Here is a 25,194-nt window from a genome sequence, read left to right on the forward strand (position 1 = left end):
TTTTCTTTGCAGTCTCCAAAACACAAGCTCTGATAATGCATGTGGCAACTTCATCATCTATCTGTTTATCCTTGGAAAGTGTATTGCCAAGATAATTGAGCTTATTACAGCATTCAACATTTCTCCTTTAACTATAACTGAGAGCTCCACATATGGGCGGTACAGATCTTACTGGTGGAGAACCTCTTTATTCTGGGTGTTAATTGTCAGACCAAAATTAGAAGTGATAGAGAACTGATACAGAGTTTTGTTGCATCTCCATTTCAAAGGCTGTATTGAGTCCATAATCTTCTGCAAACAAAATGCCATACACCAATTCTCCCCTCCCCTTTGCTCTTCACTTGCATTGTTTCCAAATTAAATAAGTAACATCATTGCAGTTGCTGACCTTGATTTTGTTTTCATACTAATTGAGAGTCTTTGATAACATGACTGAAAACATCACATAGAAAGCTTTGGGATGAAGCACACAGACCGCTTCACTCCTCTGGTGACTGGGAAAGCACAAGAGCATTGTCCATTATGGAGAATCCATCTGAGCATGCCTTCCTGGAACCAGCATACATATTGATGAAATTCTCTAAGAAACCAAATTTTGTCATGATATTCCACAAAGCCCTCATGATTGACAATCTGAAAGGCCTTGATCAGATCAATGAAGGTTATGTGAAAACTTCCGCTCTATGGGGCAGTGAATACCACATCAGTCATTCCTCAAAATTTATTTGACTGTAGTGTTGGATCCTTGCCTGCCTATTGGTTAACATCAACCCGGTTTAGCTATTCTGCCAAAATGGATCATTGGGGTGAATCTGCTATGTGTGTTACAGCTACTTGGAGCCACAGATGGGATGGAGTTGGATGGCAGGTGGACACCATAGTTGGAAAATAACCCCCAGAAGGGCTCAGCAACATTCACAACAGAGGGACTAAGTCTTCCTGGAATATACCCTAATACTTTAACTTATAGCAAGAAAGTCAAATAGCTAAGCAGATAGATAGATGAATAGATGAAAAAAATTCCTAGATAGATGAATAGATAAGTGGAGAAAGAGAGAGAGAGAGAGAGAGAGAGAGAGAGAGAGAGAGAGAGAGAGAGAGAGAGAGAAAGAAAGAAAGGAAGGAAGGAAGGAAGGAAGAAAGAAAGAAAGAAAAAAGAAAGAAAGAAAGAAAGAAAGAAAGAAAGAAAGAAAGAAAGAAAGAAAGAAAAAAGGAAGAAAAAAGGGAGAAAGGAAGGGAAGGTGGGAGAGAGGGAGGGAGGGAGGAAGGAAGGAAGCAAAAATACACAGCAAATAATGCATTTATTAACTGTTTACTATATGTCAGTTGTTTTTCAGTTTTTCAATGATGTCTTTCTTGACATTGATACTGAAGTTATTTGCCATTTCCTTCTTCAGTTCCTTTTATGGATTAAGAAGCTGAGGCAGGGGAAATTAGGTAGTTTAGTGAATAGAGCACTGGCCCTGGAGTCAGGAAGATCTGAGTTCAAATCTGAATTCAGACATTTAATAATTACTTAGCTGTGTGACCTTGGGCAAGTCACTTAAGCCCATTTTTCTTGCAAACAAAAAGCTGAGGCAAACAGCGTTTAGTGACTTTCCCAAGGTCACACTCATACCTCATATAGTGTCTGAGATCATATTTGAACTTTGGAAAATGTATTCCAAACTTCGGACATAGTATTCAATCCACCTGCCTTCCCATTCTATGTCAGACTGTACTAAATGTTGGATATTCCACTAAAAGAAAAATAGAAAGTTTCTATCCTCAATGAGGTGAAGATGTCTGAAGAGTAAAATGGAGATAGGAATGAGTCCACTTGACCAGGCCATTTAAAGAGGTAGTTAGTCTCACTTTCCCATTTTTTTTCCACTTTGTTATCTGTCATTTCATGGGGTATAATTGACTTTAATGGTCAAATCTTTAGCACTGTCATCTGTGAAAGAGAATTTGTTTTTTTCTGTCCTTGCTTCCCTAATTTAATAAGGGCTTAGAGGAAGATATTGTCATCACATGTCTTCTAACCCCAGCTGCTAAATATGAGAGTTCTCATAAAACAGGGATTGGGTTTCATTTTCTTCATAGTGAAATTGTTTTAATTGGTTAGTTATTAGTAATTGGATTCGAGAGGACAGCTAGGTGAGATAGTAGATAAGAGTACCAGATCTGGTCAGGTCCTGAATTCAAATTCAGCTTTTGATATTACTTGTATAAAACTGGACAAGTCACTTGACCCTGATTGCCTCAGTTTCCTCATTTGCTAAATCATCTGTAGAAGGAAATGGCAAACCACTCCAGTCTCTTTGTCAAGAAAAACCCAAATAAGATCACAAAGCATCTGATGCAGCTGAAACAACTTGACATCAAATTAGATGTAAAGTTACATGAATAAAACTGCCTATATTGATTATACCAAAATGATAAGCAAGTATTTTTAGAAATTTAAGGTTTGCAAAGTATCTTATAAATACAATTTCATTTTATCATCAAAAAACTCCCAGAGATAACTCCCATTATCATTCATCTGATTATGTATTATAAAAATTATTGTTTAGGATGGAAAAAGTGAAAATGGAAACAATATAGGATTTGGAATCACAAGATGTGTGTGTTGTTGGGCAATTTAAGCTTTCTGAGGCTCAATTTCAGCATCTATTACATGGTGGGGACTCAGGGTAGGTCACATGATCTATAAAGTCTCATCCAATTCTAAATCTATCATCCACTGAGACTTGAAAATGTCAATATTCCTATATATTTTCCCCATTTCTTGCTTCAGAAGGAGAAAGCTGACTAGATAGGACTGGTAGTACAGAGGGAATCCAAGAAAGATACTCTCCCAATTTAATAAGTGTAACTGTTAGACAAAAAAGCCATCTCACAGGTTCACACATGACTTGAATGGACCTAGCTAGTGAAGCCAGGAGGATGGATGCAATGTGGCTATAACCAGATCACTCATCCATGTGTGAGCAGAACTCCAAAAGTTTCTGTGCCAAGGGTTTGTACCATTACAAGCTACTAGGAGAATCATTCCCAGGGCTACTTAATCTTTTTTTTTCCTCTTTACTTAGGCTAGTGGGGTGCCATTGAGGAGAAGGTAAGCAGACTCTTCATTGCCTAGACGATAGAGTCAAGCCAGGTCTACAAGTCAGGACTGCTCTGATTTGGAGGTTACATGCCAATAAAATTGCACAAAAGATGAACAACAAACATATATGTATGACTAAGTTTAAACAACAGTGTCACATAGCTTCCATGATCACTCACCATGATGAACTCGATGATGACTTGGAGTGTTAAGAATAAGTTCCAAAGGTCCAAGGTTATCAATGATCTGTTTGAAAGCAGTGTGATGACATTCAGAGAAATTGAAAAAAAAAGCATGTTAGAAAAGTATAATTATAAAAGTCAATTATAAAAGTCAAATTAAAGGTAATAGTCTTTGGTCTTTCTTCTTTTTATGTAATTCTGCTCTATCTCATACTCTATGTTTCTTCCTTAAGGATCTGACTTCTCTCTCATTACATTCAACTGAGATCAATGCATACCATGGAAATAATGTAAAGACTAACGACCTGCCTTCTGTGGGGAGTGCGGAAAGCAAGATTGGGAGAAAAATGTAAAATTCAAAATAAAATCTTTCAAAAAAGTATAACTAGTTAGATATTAATAAGGATGACATTTATGAAAATTCAATGGATTTAATAAAACTTCAAATCTGTCTACCTATACAATGAGGTTTAGAGGAAATATTTCTGTTTTTCATAAACCATTACATCAAAGAGTGTTTTGGTTTGTTCACCTTGATCCCCAAGAGAAGAAGAGGTAGAATTGACTGCTAGTTGGAAAAAGGCAAACTGGGGTTTTAGGAAATGAAAATCTTCCTCCATTTGGAGTCATCCCAAAATTGAATGGATTGGTTTAAAGGAAAAGGTAGGGCTCCACTTTGCTGGGGGTGTTTAAGAAAAAGAACATTATGATTTTGTAAAAAACAATGAGAGTAACGATGATGATAACCAGCATTTAGATAGCTACTTACCTTTCACAAAACATTTTACAAAGTTTAGCTCTTTTAATATTCACAACAACCTAATGAGATAATTTTTTACCTTCATTTTATAAATGAAGAAACTAAGCCTGAGAGAAGTTGAATTACTTATGAGGGTCCCTCAGTCCACAAGGGACTGAAGTTCATTTTCCCTCTACTTCTGGTTCCATTGCTCTGCTCACTCAACACCCTGTAGCCTATTTTCTGTGGCAGTATTTGGAGGAGGGGCTTAGCTTAGAACAGGTTGCACTAGGTGGATGGTGAGGTGCCTTTCTCTTCTGATGGCCTCGGATTTTTTCACATCAATCTTTATATGTTGCATAGAGGAACTCTATAGAGTTATTCTATGAAAATTATTTTCTGTTCATCCATCAAACATTTTGTTTTTTTATAGATTAATGGTAAAATTTTCATTTTTATTCCCTATGTAGCATTTTATCTTTGATGTTTTAAGTTGGACAAAAGTCCCTTAAACTTTTCCTTTAAATTTGCTGGTATTTTATATTTTTTTTGCATTGCATCAAATCCCTAATTACCTAACTAGTCACCCTTCAGAGTCACTAAATAGAAAGTTGCTGATATATTATGAAGGAGAATTGTTCATTTCCATTCTGAGAATTTGTGGCAAAGCATTCTGGTAAGGCAGCAACCCTATTCCAAGGATTTTAGCTTCATGATGGTCAGCCTTGCCACCATCATAGAATAGAAGTTCTTTTATGACAGAGGCTGTCATTTGTTTCTCTATCACCTAGGTCAATACTGGTACATTCAATGTGCTCCTTGAGAGCTTGGGTTTTTTTTTTTTTGGTTTGTTTTTTAGTTTTTGCAAGGCAATGGGGTTAAATGACTTGCCCAAGGCCACACAGCTAGGTCATTATTAAGTGTCTGAGGCTAGATTTGAACTCAGGTCTTCCTGACTCCTGGGCCAGTGCTCTATTCACTGCACTACCTAGCCACTGTGAGAGCTTGTAGATTGGCTCATCACCACTACCGGTATCAAACATTCTTTCATATTCAATGCAAGACCAAGATTTGTATGTTGTGGGCTATCTTGCTTAACATCCATTTGTAGGTTAATATCTTTTCATATGGCTTCTAGTGCAAGACTTAAATGTAAAGCTCTTGATTCCCTTCCTGTTTTCCCCATTCTAGTACATAGTGTTCCTACTTCTTACCATGCCTATTTCAGACATGGGGCAATGATCGAGATGTTGTCAGGGTTACTGAAGTGATGAATTCTTTTGTGCCTAAAGGATCCTTCGATATGTTGGCAGGTGTGATCCCTCTATTAAGGGAAAACCTCTGCCATCCTGGAGCTTGTTATGTATGTATTGGTAGGAACACAATGCCAGGATAGCTGTTGACAGAGAATGAAGTTGGACTCTGGAAGTCACAGTAAAGATGAGGTGGGTGCATGAGATCAATAACTTACATGCTCTTTCTAGAAGCAAAGATATTGGTTATTTTACTAAAGGGCTCAAAGCAAGAAGGTAGAGCAAATTAATGGGGGTGGGGTGGGGTTTGGAGGGTTGAGTGGAACCCTCCAACCAGCTGAGATATGAAAGGCCAGTCTGGCATTGCCTGGGGCTTGCTAGATACAGTGGTTTGGACATGTTTGATTCCTCTTCCATTTCCCATGGACTTTACAGTATAATGGACAACGATTTAGCAATCGCATCTGTCAGGGATTTGATGGGCTGTCTTCAAAAGTCGGTGTGGCCAAAAGATTTATAGCCTTCTGACTGACTACCCTCCCCTCCCCCCCACCCATGATGAACCTTTGATGAACAGACTAGGCTGCTCCTTGGATGACACACATACAGTCCATTGTCAGGATCACACTTGAAGCCTTTATAACTTTTTCAAACCTGAAAACGCTTTCCCCAGGGTTGAGTCACATAAAATTACTTCTGCCCCCAAAAGTCAATTGTTACTGAATGTTGAGAAGATTAAGTGAGAAAATCACCACAAAAGTATTTTGAAAACAGTAAAGCTTTATTCACTATATAAGACTGTTGTTTGTCCTTTATTCTCAAATAAGACCATGACATCAGGATTGTGATTCCATGACATGTAAGTGAGTAAGGATTTAAGAGGGAGGGTTGGGCAAATTTTCTCCTCAACAATCATCTGGGTCTTGTGGTCAGATATCGATCAGGATGCCTGGTGGTCGCCCTTTATAAAGAGGAAGACCTTGGTCTTTTCAAGTTAAGGTCTTTCACAGTTCTCAGTTTCAGTGAAACAATGCCAAGTAAGGCTAGATAAGAAAGAAATAAGGCATGCATGGGTCTTTTTAACCAAATCTAAAAAAATCCATCTGGGAGGGGAAAACCTTCAGTATTTTAGGTCAAAACAGAAACAATTGCTCTTCTACATTCAATCTTAGCCAATCAGGACTCCATGAAAGACCAATGGCCTGAAACTTATTGATGGCCAATTGCTGGGAGCCAGGGTAGTTTAGTGCCTGTAAACCTACATAAAGTAATATTTGCCTCATAGACCTGACTGAATTGCAAAGAGTTCTTCATTAGGAGAATAAGAAATGCTTAGAAGATGTCATTGATGAGAAACAGAGGGAATCCCATATTCTAGGAATCAGCATTCAACAGAAACTTACTAAGCACCAATTATGTATGATAGGGCCTGATACACAGAGATCGATACAGGTACAACCTATATTCTTCATGAACTTCCATTGTACCCCATAACATTTCAATACATAGGCAAATATTTGGGGAAGAGTAAGAGGAGATGGATGGATGGATGGATGAGTGGATGGGCGGATGAGACAAAAATGGGCATCTTTCTCCAGCAGTTACATTGAAATATTAGAGTCTTTACTCAACCAGTGAATGTCTGGCAATGGTTCAGATGGGCAAAAAGAAAATGATTTTATCCTTGTTTGCCCCTCCCCAGTCCAACATGTGTTCCAAAAACAAACAACAAAGGAAAAGGGGGTGGATGGAGGGAGGCCATAGCCAACAGGCTTCTTCCACCCAGATGCGTTTCAGATGATGAGAAAGGGTGGGTGTGCTGCAGTCACAATGAAAGCAAGGGCTTGGAGGCAAGTACATTCAGATGACTGCAGACTGGGTTGTGTATTATTTTTTAAACATCTTAATCTTTCTTTACCCAAAGAAAATCTTTATATTCATGAAGGATTAAACATTGGTGATACTAGACCTAAAGGCAGGGTATTATTTTTTTCCTTCCTGGGCCAAATATAACAAAGAGCTCCACATTCTCATTTCCTGGTCAGTTCTCCCTACCTCTTCAAATCTGACAGACCACCTGGAGAAGAAATGAGTTAGAACCTAAGCCCCTCACATAAGGATTCTTGGAGCACAAAAATCAGTCTTCTTTAAAGGTGCTAAAATGGGGCAGCTAGGTGGCTCAGAGGATAGAACATCAGTGCCCTGGAGTTAGGAGTCCCTGAGTTCAAATCCAGGCCTCAGACACTCAATAATTACCTATCTGTGTGGCCTTGGGCAAACCACTTAACCCCATTGCCTTGCAAAAAAAACTCCCCCCAAAATAAAGGTGCTAAATTAATACAATGGAATTTTAAAGAGGAAATTGAAGGGTGTCCCTGTAAATGTCACCATTTGGCTGGAAATCCTATGTAATGTTTAACAGAAAATGAATGGTTGCATGACTCTTGTGAAAATAATCTGGTTATTCTGTATATGTTTGTAGAGGAGGTTATTTAGACAAGGGGGTATAGTGGAAAGAGCATGGGTCTTGGAGGCAGAAGATGGGTTCACATCCCAAACCCAGCTTCTGTGACCCAGGATAAATCATTTAAATTCCCCAAGCTTCAGTTTCCCTGTCCATAGAATAAAAGGTCAGTTATCTATCTCTTGATTTTTAAATTTTAAATTTAAAAATTTTTAATTTTTATTGCATTATGACTGCATTTGGTAGTTGGGGAATTCTTTTTAAATGAATAAAGTGAAATTCATAGAATTACAAAGGAAGAGAATTATATTGAAATGCAGTAAGAAAATTTGTAAGCATAATCACAGAAATCTATAGACCCCAAAATAGGAACCCCCTGAAGTGATATTGTCTAAGATCCCTCTTCTAAACCCTAGGAATTCTTCCAACTCCACAGTCCTACTAAGTCTCTCCAACTTTAAAGATCCCTGCTTATGAAGGAGAGAGACAGAGACAGACAGAGGCAGATAGCAACAGACGGAGAAGGATAGAAGATGATGGAAAAGAGACAGAGACAGACAGAAAGGGAAAGTACTGCATCGTAGGCTTTACTCCCTGTCACCTTCTCACTCCTGTGGATAATAATGTGACAGCTCCAGATGTGCTTGGAGTTTAGCAGTGTTTACAGAATGTCCAGTTGGGAAGATAGCCTAGACATCGTTAGTGTTGCATCCTTTCATGAAGCAAATAAATTGGTCTTTGATCCAAACCCATTTAAGAAATTTACTTATGTGTGATTCTGTGACTTCAGAAATCTTTTTTCATTCTCTCGTTTTATAGATAAGAAAATTTAACTGAGGACTTTTCATTTATTCAAGGTCACATGGCTAATAAATAAATGGACCTAAGTTTTATATAGAGTTATAAGGTTTCTGACACATACTACATGTGATCTTTAATCTGAGTTCCATAGGAACACTAGGAGCTAGTCACTTCAGGTGTTATCATACCCATTTTACAGATGAGGACATGGAATGCCAGAAAATCAATGTTACTTGCTGAGAATTACATAGCTCACAGACATGTAAAGTTATTTGTTTCAGGTCTCTCTGGTACCCAATTATATATCATGGCCTCTCTTGTGCTCCGTCTCTTGAAGTCAGTAATTCAGGACTCCAACTCAAGGGTAGATTCCAAGTCAAGAATTTGTTCTCCAATTCCATCTTGTTGAGAAATTGGAGGAGTTCTCAAATGGTTGTGGGTTCAAATATTCCCATCATTCCCAAAATTGGTTCTCACATCTTTACTCTCTTATTCTCCCCACCTCCTTTCCTATTTCTTGTTCATATTTACTTGCTATTCTTTACTATCTAGCTTCTCCATTTTCACCCTCAAAGAAAAAATTAAAGGAAAACGAAAGAGAATAATTAAGGAAAATTAAAACATTTAAAGAATATGCTGCTTGTGTACAAAGAAATAGAGATCAAGTACCTTACTGAAGGGGCCAAAGGTATATTTTTAGTTACACACACACACACACACACACACACACACACACACACACACACACATGCTTATTCACTCTTTCTCAAGGAATTCTCTGGTCTTGGCTGGTGAAGCCATAAACCCAAACACCCTCAATTCTCCACCCACCCTCATGAGTTCCAAAGAGGAAAAAACAGTGAAAGATGAAATGACCAGAGAAATAGTCACTCTCACAAGCAGATGATCCCCAAACCTTCTGCAGTCTCCTTTCATGTCCCTTTCACAAAGCAGTTCCATCACTTTTAGAAATGCTGACCTATAGAACAAAGCCTAAACTCTCTATGATGGCATCCAAGTCTTTCCCAAGTTAGCCCCAACCTACTTTTATCTCCCACACTTCCATTTGACTTGCATTAGACTAGAGACCAAAAAAATCTGCTGACCTGCTTTCTGAATACAAAATAATGTGAAATATTGAACCCCCTATTGTCTGGGTAGTATCAGCTTGTTTGCTCAGTTCCTTTTACCTAGCTGGGGCTTCGAATCTAAAGAAGGAATGAATGCCTAATGTCAATCAGTTGGTCAATTTACGTTTATTAACCACTTACACTGTTCCAGGTCCCTTAAACTAATCCCTTAGGTGGATTTAAATACAACAGCCTCTCTTCTATCCCTAGGTTATGAGAAAAGCAGCAAAGAGTTTCTTTTCTTTTCTTTTTTATATATTTTATTTTTTTAAGAAAGGTTTTATTTATTTTGAATTTTACAATTTTCCCCCCATTCTTGCTTCCCTCCCCCCACCCCCCACAGAAGGCATTCTGTTAGTGTTTACATCAGTTCCATTATATGTTGATCTCAGTTGAATGTGATGGCAGAGAAATCATATTGTTAAGGAAGAAACATAAAGTATGAGATAATACAATTACATAATAATATAATGTAAGAGTTTCCTTTCTTGATGGCTCTAGACAGACCCTAAGGTGGGCCACAAGATTGAAGTGGAATGGGACAGAGAATGGAAAAGCACAGTCCTCATTTCCATATTTCTGAATCCTGCCTGAATCAAGGAGATGTGATTTCCTATACCCACATCAAGCAAAAGACCAAGTCACTTATCAAATGTACGTGACTTCGGTCTCTTAAACTTGCCAATGTCATTCCTCATGGGTTGCTATGACACTTTGAAGAGCGCATGTTTGTGGTGGCTGTTTTTGTTGTTCTTTTCTTCGAATACATCATTAGTATGAATTCATAAAAACACTGAAAAGTTTGCACTAACTGATAGAAAGCAAATCCAAACAAGAGTAATATGAACAGTAATCAAAATATTTTGAAAATTGATTTCAAGTAGGGGCAGCTAGGTGGTGCAGTGGATAGAGCACTGGCCCTGGAGTCAGGAGTATGTGAGTTCAAATGTGGCCTCAGACACTTAATAATGACCTAGCTGTGTGGCCTTGGGCAAGCCACTTAACCCTGTTGACTTGCAAAAACTAAAAAAATAATTAATTGCAAGTGAACTCAGATTAATTTTAATGACAAAGCTTGGATTTGGAAGGTAGACAATGAAACACATTTTCCTGTGGTATTGGAGCAGGAGGGAGAAAAATGAGGCAAAGAACTGCTTATTCACTTGCCAGCACACCTCTGGATTATGAATTACTGCAGAATACTAATTCTTTACTTTGTATGTAGAAACTTATTGGAAGGATGGAAGATTTTCCTAAAGCTGTAATGCCAAATGTGGGTCCAAGAGTGTCTTTATCCTCATTTTCTTTGCTGGCTTATGATCATGAACAGTTAGGTTATGGTCTCTAAGTGTATTAGCATTAGGAGGAAGTTTTACATACCGGTAGCTGCACCACTCCAAAATACTTTTTTTTTTTCCTTTAAATTATTAGAATAGATAGGATTACAAAATCCAATATATTCATCAAATATTGAACACAACTTTTGTCACCATTAACTATTGAAATCTTAGTTTAGAGAGGCATTTACATGCTTTCTACAACAGAATGGAATGGAATAAAATGAATGGAATGAAAACTATCCAGATGGTAGCAATATTGTTAGAGAACATACCTCTCTTCATCTTTTAAATCTGTAATTGGTCCTTATTTAATTGTCTGAAGATTGTGATGAAGTCCATGGATACCATAAGCAGAGAAAAGTAATTTGAGTCTATTTTCTGGCGTGGTTGACTCTAAAACAATAAACAATTTCCTTTCTCAAATCTTAATCAATGTGGACATTTGAAGATGAATTTATCTTTGGGGCCATCTGGTAAGGAAATGTAAAAAATAAAATCTTAATTACATTCCCCACCAGAGCTTCAGAGTTAATTCATGACAACATGTCCTGGTGTTTTTACAGATGGCTACTGCGGCCATATTGGCCATCTGATTACTCTATGGGGCAGCAGAGAAAAGCAGACCTCCTTGAATAGGCCCTCATCTGTGGAGTTTCGCACTTTGAAATCCTCCATGAAGGCTGATTTATTCACCACCAAATGTTTTCTTATCTGATTAGGCAGTTTTCTACTTCAGTAGGCACCTAATGTGGAGGTAGCCAAATTTCCCTGCTATGGAGTGAAAAAACAATATTTATAATTTGAAAATAAAACAATCTAGAGGGATCAGCTGTTGGGATCATAAAGAAGGTCACAGGGAGTCTTGTTCTGATGAATCCCTACTAGAGAACTCAGGAGGGGAAGTCTAGCTTGACTGGAGAATGAGGTTGGGGAATGCTTTTACATTAAACAGTGAAGGTGAGGAACTCTGTTAGTCATATATTATGTTGAAGGCCAATCTTCATCATCTTCTGGCTGCATTAGCTGTCAATGAAGGGGGAAAAAGGGGAGTTTTTGCTATCATTCCAAAGGAACATGCTTCAGTTCCTATTTCCAAAAACAGATGAGACTTGTCTTTAGGAAAAGAACATAAGTAATAAAATAATGAATTTGCAGAAAACATTCTTGTTTCCACATTTCTAATGAAACACAGTTTGGTTCTTTAGAACAAAGTCATGCTGTTCTCATCAGAAGGAATGCGAGATATAGACATTCTCTTTACTGAGAAAGATTGGCAACTGAAGAATAATATGTAATTATGGAGACTTCCCTGGGGACACTGAGATGTTAAGTAAGTTATTTGGTGTGATCCACTCCTTACATATCAAGAACTATCCTCTATCCACAAACTATGTCACACCAAGTCCACTAGACTATTAGCGCTATGTTTCTTAAACTTGGGAAAGAAGGCAAAGGGAGACATAAAGCTTTGGGAAGGATTTGGCATAAAGATAATGCCAATAGTCATTGAATGAGATTAGATCAGTGAGGCAGGGAATGAGGAGGAATAGGGACAGACCTTTTCATAATTTCACAAAAGGGTACAAGAAAAAAGATAAAAAGGAAAGAGAAGAAAATCATAAGAACCATAATGATTTTAAAACTATCAGATTTAGGGGGAATGTGGTGGCACAGTGGAGAGAGCACCAACCCTGGAGTCAGGAGGACCTGAATTCAAACCAGACTCAGACACTTAATTGTCTATCTGTGTGACCTTGGGCAAGTCACTTAACCCCATTACCTTGCAAAAAAAAACTACCAGCTTTGTTTAATGGAACAAGAGTCCGTACTGTAGAGTGAGGAAAAAATACAGTTCTTCCTAGCAAGAGAGACCTAGGTTTAAATCATGCCTCTAAGACTTTTAGCACAGTGAGTGATACAATACAGTCATTAAGATTCTCTGACTCTCAGTGCCCTTATAGTCAAACAGTACTTAATTGGTGTTTAATAAATGGTTGTTAAATTTAATATATAAAAGGGGAATTTTCGTGCTTATAGCAACCACCTCATAGGGATGCGATGAATAAATGCATTAATATCCTTGGAGTGCTTAGTGACCTATTAAGAGACATGAATATTAACGCCAGGAGTCTTCTGGAATTGCCTCAAGCTTAAAGAGAAGGAAAATATATGAAATGTAATTTATAAAATAATTACATTGACATAGGATCTATTACACAAAAATTATCTATTATGATTCATATAGACATTACATTAAACCCAAGGGATCCTTTGAAATGTGCTGTGGTAGAGTCAGAGGCTGAATTAGGGCTAGAGTTGGATGCTCTTCCCTTCCAGGTCTCCATGTTGCCTCAGTAAGAATAAGGGAAAATAGCCCTCATGACCTACAGGGATTCTTGTGATACTGATGGCATATGAAGCAAGAGCCCTAGTACATCAAGTGTGTGATAAACCGAAAGATATAAGCTTTGTTGGTTAAATTGGAAACCAATTTGGTAGAAATTAGGTTACACCATCTCACAATGTGTGTGTGCATATACATATACATATACATATATATATATATATATATATATATCAAGATAAACTCAAAATGGGTACATGATTTAGAAATAAATGGTACTATCATAAATGATTCATGGGAATATGGAATATCATATATGTTATATCTGTGGATAAGGGAAGAATGTATGACCAAACTAAAGATGGAGATAATTATGGAGTATAAAATAGATGATATTGATTACAGCAAATTAAAAGATTTTGTTCAAACAAAATTGATTCAGCCAAGATAGAAGGAAAGCAGGAAAATAGAAGAAAAGCATTACAGTCAGTTTCTCTGATAAAGGCATCAATTCTCAAATATAGAGAGAATTAAGTCAAATATATAAAATATGAATAATAAAAATAAGAATAATGTCTCAATTGATAAATGATCAAAGGATATCAACAGGTAGTTTTTAGAGTAAGAAACCAAAGCTATCTTTAATCATATGAAAAAATGTTCTAAATCATTATTGAATACAGAAATGCAAATTAAAACTCTAAGGTACCACATCACATGTATCATATTGGTTAATATGACAGAGAAAGAAAATGAAAAATGTAGGAGGGATGTAGAAAAATTGGGACACCAACTCACTGTTAGTGGAGTTGTGAACTGATCCAACCATTTGGTGGGGCAATTTAGAATTTTGCCTGAGGGATTATAAAACGTTGCACACCTTTGACCCAGTAATACCACTACTCGGTTTGTATCTCAAAATCAAAGGAAAAGGAAAAAATACATATATACACAAACATCTTTATAGCCTCTCTTTTTGTAGTGACCAAGAATTGGAAATTGAGGAGATATTCAAGTGGGAGAACTTGAACATGGTGGCATATGGATCACCTAGGAATGACCTAACTATTCTGATCAATACAAACGCAATGATGCAAGACAGTTCTCATGATGAAAAATGCTATTCACCTCCAAACAAAGACCTGATTGTAGTCTAAATACAGATTGAAGCATTTTTTCCTTTTACTTTACTATTTTTGTTTTGTTTTTATTGGATACTGTTTTGTTTTGGATAATGAATAATATGGAAATGTTTTGCAAGACTTTTCATATGTAATGTATAGCAAATTGCTTGCCTTCTCAAGGTTGGGGGAAGGCAGAGGGGGAGAGAATTTGAAACAAAATTTTATAAAAAACAAATGTTAACTTTTTTTTACAAAGAATTGAAAAATATCTAACAAATAAAAAATATAATGGAAAGAATATTTTTAAAATGATATATTTTCCTTTGTCTCAAGTTCCTCTGCTTGGATTCCACTTCATCATTATCATTATCATCCAATCTACACAAGTATCCTATGTCATTTCCATTTTTAGTTACATTTTGTATATTAGCTTTCCTTGTCATATTAAAATTTGTTTGAGGGCAGGGAATGGGTTTCTTTTTCTTACATGTATCTTCAACACCTAACACATATAGCTCTTGTTTAAACTGACCTACTGGCTATTCCTTGAAAACAATTTCCCCTCAAAACCCTGCTCTGCCTATAGCTTTTAGAGCAGTGGATTGCAAAGGAGAAGTTAGAAATTAAAGCCGTCAGGAAGAACTGAATCCAATCCTCCCTCAGGTATGTACTAGCTTTATAATCTTAAGTAAATCACTCAAATTCTTCCAGCTTCAGTTTTTTCATATATAAAATGAAGATAGTAAGAGTCCCTCCCCCGTTGAGTTGTGAGAATTGAAGGGGACAAGATCTATAATGGCCTTGTGAACCTGAAAGTCCTATATAAATATCAACTTTTTGTTGGTCTTGTTATCAGTAGAAATGATTCCAACTCTGTCCTCTAGGCCTTTGCACAGACGACACTCTCAGAACATTCTCCCTTCGCCTCCCTACCTTAATTGTTGATTCAGGTTATGTATTTCCTACCATAGTCCTTTTGATTATTGGTTGGGGGCTCACCCTTGTTTTCTTTGCTTTGTAGACCTGGGTATATGTCACAGCACCTGGATCACCCTTAATAAATACTTGCTGATTGGTCAGTATTTATCTTTATTTTGAATTTATGTTGCATTTACAAATCTATGCCAATACTTGATCATGAAAGCTCCTTGAAGACAAGTAGTGTTTTGTATGGTTTGGTTTGGTTTTTCTTTATAACTCCATCAAGCAAAGTAAATCTCCATAGATACCAACTATCTATTGCAACCCTTTCTGAGGTAGCAAATAAATGGAACCAAAGATAATGACCTTGAAAAAACCTATCATCGGCTGTAGCACTGTGACTGCAAATATGACATTTGCAATCCTAGCTATGAATATTGAATAAAACTCAAATGTCATCTTAATTTATTTCTTTTAAATGTTTTCTAGTTGTATGTGCATATATGTAAACAAATATACATACAAACAATAAAGATGTAGACATACACACAGAGAGCAAGAGGCAGACAGAAATCAGTTAGACAGACATGGATTCCCAAATAATTTAGGCATTTTGACTATATTTTGAAAGGAGTTTTTCTTTCAGGACACGTTGGAAATTTCATTATGTTCTTAGTATCTTCCTATTATACTATAGAACTTAAGAACTTCTGTGAACACAGATGATTGGGACACTGAGAAAAGACATTCTATAGTTGAGTAGTGGATAAAGAATTGAAATTTAAGTTAGGAAGAGGTAAGTTTGAATCTCTCCTTTTACTGAAATATGCACACTCAGCTATATGAAATGGAGGCACTTCACAGTTACTAGCTGTGTGACCTTGGACAAATAACTTAGCACTGCCTCGTGGGGCATCTTCAGTCATCCTGAGTCGTATCTGGTCCCTGGACCCAGTTGGCTCTGGAGGAGAAAATGAGGCTGGTGACTTAGCACATTACCCCCTTCACCCAAATCCAACTCGCATGCTTGACATGGCATCACTTCCCTGGTGTCATGGTCTTGTTTGAGAACAAAGGAGAAAAACATCATTCATCATCATCGTATAAAACTGTCCAAGGTTCCCTTCACCTTCACTCGGCTTTTCCAATGGTAAAGGGTGCTTAATAATTCCTACTTCATAAGGCTGTTTTTAGGATCAAATGAGATAATGTAGTTAAAGACTTTACATATTTTAAATTCTCTCTCTATAGATGTGTGTGTGAATTATCATTATTATTATTTTACATTTTATATGAATTTTCTTTTCCCTAGCAAAGCCTCACATACATACATATTCACTGGAGAAGCCGCATGGTTCATTAGGTTTAAAGAGCTGACCTTCAGTCAATAGTCAATAAACAGTAAGCACCTGTTATAGCTCAAGCACCTTGGAAGGGTTTTGCAGTCAGAAGAGCTGTTTGCTCCCCAGCTTTTGACCCATAATGATGAAATAAATGGGAAGAAATTCATTAAGCTCTTGGTTCTCTACTACTCTCTGGAGTTGTTGGTCTATATTCAGTAAGGGACTTTCTGCTTGAATACTTCCCATGATAAATGAACTCCAAGAGCTGGAGATCTCCCTCCCCCACCAAAAAAATATGTTAAATGTATGCTATATGTAAAATATATGATATAGGTTATGTGCTAAATATATGATGTATGTTAAATGACAATCGCATTGTCATGATTACAGCTGACGTTCATTTATTGAGTAGACAGAATCCCAGCAACTGAAACCACCTGGAACAGAGCTAGCTGTTGAGAAATCAGTGAAAAAAGATCTAGGAGCTGCTAAAAGTAGACTAGTTGTCACAAAGCTTGGGTAATCTGCTCCACGGGTGAGACAGAACCACAACACCAAGATGTCTTTACGGGTCATGAAAATATGGGAAGAGGATGATGGCCCTAGAAAAATCAAAGAAAGCCTCCCTGGGCTGAGTGCTCTAGACACTTCCTTGGTGTGTGTCTTCTGTCAACTGTTTTTATTTTCTTGTTCTTAGGTTTTTGGAAGGCAAATGGGGTTAAGTGCCACACAGCTAGGTAATTGTTAAGTGTCTGAGACCAGATTTGAACCCAGGTGCTCCTGACTCCAAGGCTGGTGCTCTATCCACTGAACTACCTAGCTGCCCCTGTCAATTGTTTTTAATGACAATATCACATGGTTTTTATGGTGGGGTTCATTTTTTTTCTTTTCTTAATGGGTTTGGGAGCCTTCTGAAGGGAATCCAATTGTGAAGATCCCATACTCAGCTACATAATTTCTCTGTCTTTTTTCTTCCTATTTATGTTAACCTGTAACCCTATCCACCACTAAGACAAGAAACCCTTAATCCTGGAGAAAATGGGCCAAAAAAGCATGAGCATGGACCAAACCACTTTTTGCTAGCTTTATGCAACTCTTGGATTTCTCCTCCAATGCACAGCCCATGGAACCTTGAGAAGTTGTATTTTATGTCCTGAAGCTGGAAACAGTGAAAGGAAAAATAAAAGTCAGGGGAAAGAGTTACAAAAAAAAGGAGCTAGAAGGAAAATGGATGCTTCTAACAGTTCCAAATTCCATTACAACTCTCCCCAAAGTGGAAAGAGATCCCTGCTTCCTCAAAAGTGTTGCTTGTTTGCTTTTATCTTTCCTCAACTCAGTTGCTTCACCTGTAAAATGAAGACGCTGAACCTAACAACCCCTAAAAATCCTGGGGATCTGAGAAGAAATCACACCCTTTTTCCTTTGCATTTGGAGTGGAAGAGAAAGTTAGGTCCCCATAGCTTCCCTGAGGTCAGAGAAACAACATAACCAGCTCCATTGAGTCCCCCTGAACTCCAGCTGAACTGAACTGGTAAACATGGGGAGAAAGATGTTAGTGGAAAAGAAATCAACAAAATGATGCCAGAAAGTTGCCCTCCAATTGGTACCCATAATTAGGTGGAGATTTCTGGGCACAACAGTCAGACTGGCCTCTATGGAGGAAATTGAGGACATAAGGGCAACACCTATATCTTTGATGAGCCATAATTTCCATTAGATCTTCATTTGCCATTTGGCCATCTTTAAATTTATCAGAATAACTAATTTAGAGTTGTATCTTGACTATAAATATGTCTTCTGGTCAAATTAGGTATAATGTTTTATTTTCACCAACAATTTCTCAACTCCAAATGTGCACCAGATCAGGAAACATTCAGATGAATCATAGGATATTCTCTCCGACGAAGAATTGAGTCAAATAATGGAGAAATTAATTCAATGTCAATGATACTGCCACAAAATTACTGGCTGACTTGAAAGAATTCAAATGATAATTTCCAAGTACACAGTCACAATTAAAGCTACAGAACTGACTACCTCCAGAGATGTCTATTGGGTTCGTTATAAACAGAGTTCTTTCTAATCTGCTCTATATTTTAAGCACCTAAAAAAAGTTTTCTGGATTTTGTTCTTTTTATACTTATCTTTTACTGAGCAGAGAAGCCCTTCACTTGATTTTTGTTTTCTTTCTGATATTCCAAATATCACATTGTGTGACACCCTCCTTACAATCTTAATTCATTCAATGAAAAATAATAAATAAAGATTCCAGGCCATAGTAAATAAAATTCAGGATTGGGTGTCAAGAAAATATGCTTTCAAATCCTTTCCAGGTCACCTATTAGCTCTATGACTATGTTTTTCTACCCAACTCTTCATTTTTCTCATGGGGGGGTCTAAGACGATCATGGGGTGGGGGGGGGACTAAGATAATCACTGGACTGTTCCGAAGATAAAATCAGATAAATCCCATTATAAATGTTAAGTGACTTATCAATTCCAGGAAAGATTATGATTCCTTCTTCAAGGTAATTTTATTTGAACCTGATTTCTAAAAAGAAACAAAAGAATCATGTGAAGAAGATAAAGCCAAAAGACAATTCAGGACAATCTTATCTGTTCATTTGCTGGGAAGCTAGGTGATGCAGTCCATAGAGATCTTTACCTGAGTTCAGATCCACTTCCTAACTGTGTGAGCCCCAGCAGGTCACTTCACTAAGCCTCTTTGACTTAGTTTACTCATCTGTAAAATGGGTTGGAGATGGAAATGACAAACCACTCCATTATCTTTGCCAAGAAAATCCCAAATAGAGTCACAAAGAGTCAGCATAACTAAAATGCCTAATTAATCTCAATAATTAGTATTCTCTTGAATTTCACCAAAATGGCAGCTAGAATGTACTGTAACTAAAATGACTGATAGGCCCAGAGACTTAAGAGTTTGAGGGTTTACAGACACCATGGAGATTATCGTGTTTGAAACCATATTGTCAGATAAACTTTGTGCATCTGTCAGAGGAATTCTTAATGACTCTCCAAATGGTTTTTTAATCAGCAGCAAAAGTGTGAAGAAATACCTTTGTGTCCATGCATTTGTATTTGTGTGTCTACTGCAGAAAGTTTGCAACCTTTATATTGTAGTTATTTTATTTGTCATTTTAATGACTCTAGTCCAGGGTTTTTTGTTTGTTTGTTGAGTTAGGATTGGTTTTGTTTTCTTGTGTTTTTTTTTTTTTTTTTGCTTATATGTCAAGCATAAATGACTGGGTCTCACCAGCTCATTTCAAGATAAAAGCTTAGAATTGCCTATTTTTATATATGTTATCCCGGATGTCAGCCTTCTGATGCATATAGCATTTTTATGTTACCCAGCAATGATGGGATATTGTTTATGAACAAAACAAATAGAAAGTTCTAAAATTTTTCTAATACCACAGTTGAACTGCCTCCAATTTTCTGTTTTCCTTTTTCTCAAATCAATAGACCTGATTGAAGTTTTCACCCTGAGTAACTAGATAGTTCTAATTGGAATTTCTATCTCTACAACTCATGGAATTTCACCATCCTTTCTCTTCCCAAGTTTAATAAGCTAGAGTACAACACACATTCATATTAAAATCTGGTATTAAAATGTTTTGATTCTTTATAGTTCAAAAATGGTTTTATTTAATTGGGACCAACTGGCCTCATTGCTTCTTATAAACTTAGCAATATATATTCTGCAAGAGAAATAAAAATGAACAGCTGTTTTTCCTTAAAGAAAGCAGACAAAGATTTTTCTTACACAATAAATCAGTTGCTAGCAGATTTCCAGGACATTGCCTCAGGCCAGCTGTTTAGGTAGAGGATTTAAAACAGTATTTACCTGAGTGTGTATCCAAAACTGGTAGAGAAGATTGAACTGGATATGGACAGCGAACACCGGCGGAGGGATGAAGAGTGCCAGGGGACAGTAAAAGATCTGACCGAAAAAACAACAAAAGGAATTTTTACAAAAATAATAGAATGATCCCTTGAGCTGAAGCAAACATGAAGAAATATCAGTGACTCCACAGGCTGAATGGATATTTCAGGCATGTATGATTAAAAAAAATCTTATACATTTCTTAGCCATTTGGACTTCATGACATTTGTTTTCCATTCTGTAATGAGGTTAAAGCTATGCGGAAAACTCAATCTGCTGACAGTCTTTTAAAGAATTGAATCCTGTGTGTTGACATAGCACACTCCCTGCGTTAGCCTGTTAACCTTGGGAAGCTGAGAACATGTTTCCTTTCCAGAGAAAACTCTCTCAAGATGCTCTTTTTTCTTCAGATAGGTCAATGGGTAGATAGTTAACTAAGCCAGAGAGACAAAGGGGATCTCACAATAAATGGCATAATAATTAATTGTTGGTTGAAATAATCAAGACATGATAGAGATCCAGGAAGCCATATGAGTCCTTCATTTCCAGATGGGTGGATTGAAGACCCCAGAGGTAAAGGATCTGTCCAAGGTGACACAGGCAGTGTGTAACTGAGCTTGGATTTGAACCCAAATCCTCTCACTCCCAAGCCAGATACAGATTCATAAAAGTTAATTTCCATTTATTCTCATTCTACTTGTTCAAGTGATAAGTATTCAAATTCTAGCCAAGGGGTGGCTTCTTCCTTCCTCCATCTCTGTCTCTGTCTCTCTGTCTCTCTGTCTCTCTGTCTCTCTCTGTCTCTCTCTGTCTCTCTCTCTGTCTCTCTCTCTCTGTATGTATATATATATATATATATATATATATATATATATATATATCTGTCTCTCTGCGTCTCTTCCTCTTGTCTCTGTTTCTCTGTCTCTGTCTCTTCCACTCCTTGCTCCCTCTGTTCCTTCATTTTGAATTTGCATGTACACCGTGATGGAGCTGCCCATACCACCACACCTGTGAGAAGAGGAAGAGGGAGAGGAATGGGTGTCCAGAAGACGGGATTTGGATCCTAATGTCTGCATTGGTTGTCATATAGGTCTCTGTCCTCATTAAGATTCAGCTTTCTCATCTATAAACTGGGGACTTGGATTAAATAGATCAAAATCCCTTCCAGCTTTAAATCTATTATATAGGAAGAGTAACTGATGAATGGAAAGGTCAAGGGAACAGATTTTCCTATTTCAGATGACTCCTAGGTAACCATCATCTGCAGACATTAGCTACAATGTCAAAGATGCCTTTCACAACAAGGGACAAACAACAACCATCTTCCACAGAAACCACCTGAGGAAAAGAAACCAAAACAACTGCAATAAACAATCACAAGAGAGTGCCAAGCATCAGAGTGTTCTGGTAGAAGAAAAATCTTCTGGACTGGATTTTCTAACAGACTGAAACGCTTCTGCCTTTAGGAAAACAACTTCTGCTCCGACCACAGGGCTGGTTTGCATCCACAAGTAAACAGAAGCTAATGTTTTCTTCTAATTACTTTGATCCTTCTAGAATTACTGTATGTTGGCAGGAAATATTTTATTAAATGAAAAAACTCCATAGGAACAGAAAAGGAAGAAACAATAAGCCTTCTCCTTTCCATATTTGAATGTGACCCAGTGCTCCCAATTCAGATAAGTCAGAAACTCTCAAAATTGATCTTTGAGGTCCCTTCTGCCATGGAGAAATAAATACCTTTGAACTAGTTTAAAGCTATTTGTCTGCAATTAGACAAAATGTCATTTCAAGGATTTCCTGTAACTCTCCAATTTTTTATATGAGAATAGGCTGATTTATGGGAGTCTTCTTTTTTCTTCTTCATTGATGACCTCAAGAATTCCATGAAGGCAAAGACCATTTCTTATACAAACTTTATATCTCCCTTGGCTCTGAGCAGAGGACACAGAATACAAATACGGGAGGCAAACTTTCTAAATGTTGTTGGCTCACATTGTATTTATTGTATTCATTACACCATTATTAAACTAAAAAAAAAAAAAAACCACAAGTCATTTCTTTGGAATGTGGCCATCACAAAAGACATTTGACCAAATAATTTCACATAGTTTCCATTAACACACAATAAATATGGGAAGTCTTTACATGATGTGAGCTTTTCCTGCATATATTAGTGAAGAGTAGATAGTATCTCCAGAGACAGTTGGGTTGGCTAATGTGGCTAAAGTCAGATGCTATCAAAAAAGGGGTAGAAAAAGTCTTAAATTTATATTACTGCTTCACAGGCAAGTCATTCTTGAGACTCACTTTTAGGTATATTTATAGTACATTTAAAGTAGACAAATTAATTAACTTGACCTACATAAGAGCAATAAAATCATTCACTTTTATAAAATCTTATAAAACATAAAGTCCAAATCTTTCATTTTACTCCAAATGAATAGAACTAAGGGATGGTCAGGGGCAGCTAGTTGGTGCAGTGGATAGAGCACTGGCCCTGGAGTCAGGAGGACCTGAGTTCAAATCCGGTCTCAGACACTTAATAATAATTGCCTGACTGTGCAAACTTGGGCAAGTCATTCAAGCCCTTGTCTTCAATAAATAAAAAAATAATAAATAACTAAGGGATGGTCAAGTGAATGAGCATCATCTGAGTATATTAAAGAGTTTAACATTTTTCTAGATGTCAAACCAAGTCTGGAAGATGCAGGGGACAGAGTTTTCTTGTCACTCAACAAAGTCTTTTCTCTTGAATATTTTAAAACCCCCATTTACATTTGTCCTTTAAAAGAGAACTAACATTCTTTTTCTGCTCTCCCAACTTACAGTGGGGACATGACCACTGAACTCAGAATTATCAAGGATCTTCTGATAGAATCCTACCCAGGTGCCTCGTTTTAGAACAGAAGAAACTTTGACACTTCTAGACAGTCACAACCTCTGTCTAGGTCTCCACAACTGGAAAGACCTGAAATGCCTTCTGAAAATCTATCGGTTGTCCACCATTGTATGACCAACCTAACTACGTTTAGAAAAACATATTGCCAGAAGCTTGGATACCAAGGGATGAATTTTTCTTTTGGAGGGAAACTCAAAAACTGAGGGAATCTCTCTGCTGAGATGTAGAAGGTCCAAAAGCTTTACTGGTGACTTGTGCCTTAATAAGGCTCCAATCAAACCTCTTTGAAGTGATTGCCAAAGAACAAGAATAATAGTTTACTTCTATGAATTCTTCTACATTTCTGCACTACAAATAGACAGAGGGTTATTGACTCAGAGCTAGAAGTGGCCTCAGAGGTCACAAGGCCCAGCGAAATGAAGTGCTTTACTATCACACAAATCATAAGAGGCAGAGATAATATTTGAACCCAGGTCCTGTGAATCCAAATTTCAACCCCTTTCCTAGTGATATATTTCATCTATATTTATTGGCTTATTGTTGTTCACTTGTTTAATCGTGTCTGACTCAATGTGATCCCAGGGATTTTGCCCAAGGGAGTTCTTTGGTAAAGATACTAGAATAGGGGAGACTAGGTGGAGCAGTGGATAGAGCACTGATCCCCGGGTCAGGAGTACCTGAGTACAAATCCAGACTCAGACACTTAATAATTACCCAGCTATGTGGCCTTGGCCAAGCCACTTAACCTCATTGCCTTGCAAACAAGCCTATAAATTTTTTTTAAAAAGATACTGGATGGGGAGTCTAGGTGGTGTAGTGGATAAAGCACCGGCCTTGGAGTCAGCAGTACCTGGGTTCAAATCCAGTCTCAGACAATTAATAATTACCTAGCTGTGTGGCCTTGGGCAAGCCACTTAACCCCATTTGCCTTGCAAAAACCTAAAAAAAAGATACTGGAATGGTTTACCATTTCCTTCTTCAGTGTGCACCCATTTTAAGGATGAGGTTATGAAGCAAAAAAGGGTTAAGTGATTTGCTTATAGTCACACAGCCAGTAAGCTTCTGAGGCTAGATTTGAACTCAGATACTTCCTGAATGCAGGCATGATATTCTATCCATTGTACCAGCTAGCTTCCCATACAAAAGAAAAATAATGATATTGTTGTTTAATTAGTTTCTCTTTTCATGACCCAGTATGGAGATTTCTTAACAAAAAATATGAGAGTGGTTTGCCATTTCCTTTTCCAATAGATTAAGGCCACCAATGGTTAAGGGATTTGCCCAGAGTCACACAGCTAGTGAGTGTCTGAGACTGGACTTGAATTCAGGTCTTCCTGACTCCAGGTTCAGTATCTTCTTCATTGAACCACCTAGCTACTTATTAGGAATTTTAAAATCAGGCTCATTTTATCTCACTGCCAAATACCAAAGGCGTGTCGTAATCTATTCTGTGCCATTTGATTGGTCAATGGTAGCATGTGGTTTCTTTAAAATTTTGATAGAGACTGAAGGAATCAGTATGTATATAGGATCTATTATGTTCGGTTACTGTGCTAAGCATTTTATAAAGACTGTCTCATTTGATCCTCACAGCCCTAGAAGTAAGTACTGTAATTACTTCCATTTTACAGTGGAGGAACCTGAGGCCAAGAGAGG

At 37.3% G+C, this 25,194-nt stretch overlaps 1 protein-coding gene across 4 annotated transcripts in view; it reads right to left on the reverse strand.

Annotated features, from left to right (window-relative positions):
• LOC141494331 (alkylglycerol monooxygenase-like) overlaps nucleotides 1-25,194 on the reverse strand; it is a 240,778-nt gene that overhangs the window by 197,202 nt on the left and 18,382 nt on the right. For all 4 annotated transcript variants that reach the window (XM_074195411.1, XM_074195410.1, XM_074195408.1 and 1 more), the window contains exons 3-4: nucleotides 20,598-20,693; nucleotides 3,271-3,337 (exon numbers count right to left, since the gene is read on the reverse strand). In XM_074195411.1, the coding sequence (XP_074051512.1) occupies nucleotides 3,271-3,337; nucleotides 20,598-20,693 (163 nt within the window). The remainder of the gene's footprint in view (nucleotides 1-3,270; nucleotides 3,338-20,597; nucleotides 20,694-25,194) is intronic.

Source organism: Macrotis lagotis, chromosome 7 (genome assembly GCF_037893015.1).
Source record: "Macrotis lagotis isolate mMagLag1 chromosome 7, bilby.v1.9.chrom.fasta, whole genome shotgun sequence".
NCBI classification, from domain to species: Eukaryota; Metazoa; Chordata; class Mammalia; order Peramelemorphia; family Peramelidae; genus Macrotis; species Macrotis lagotis.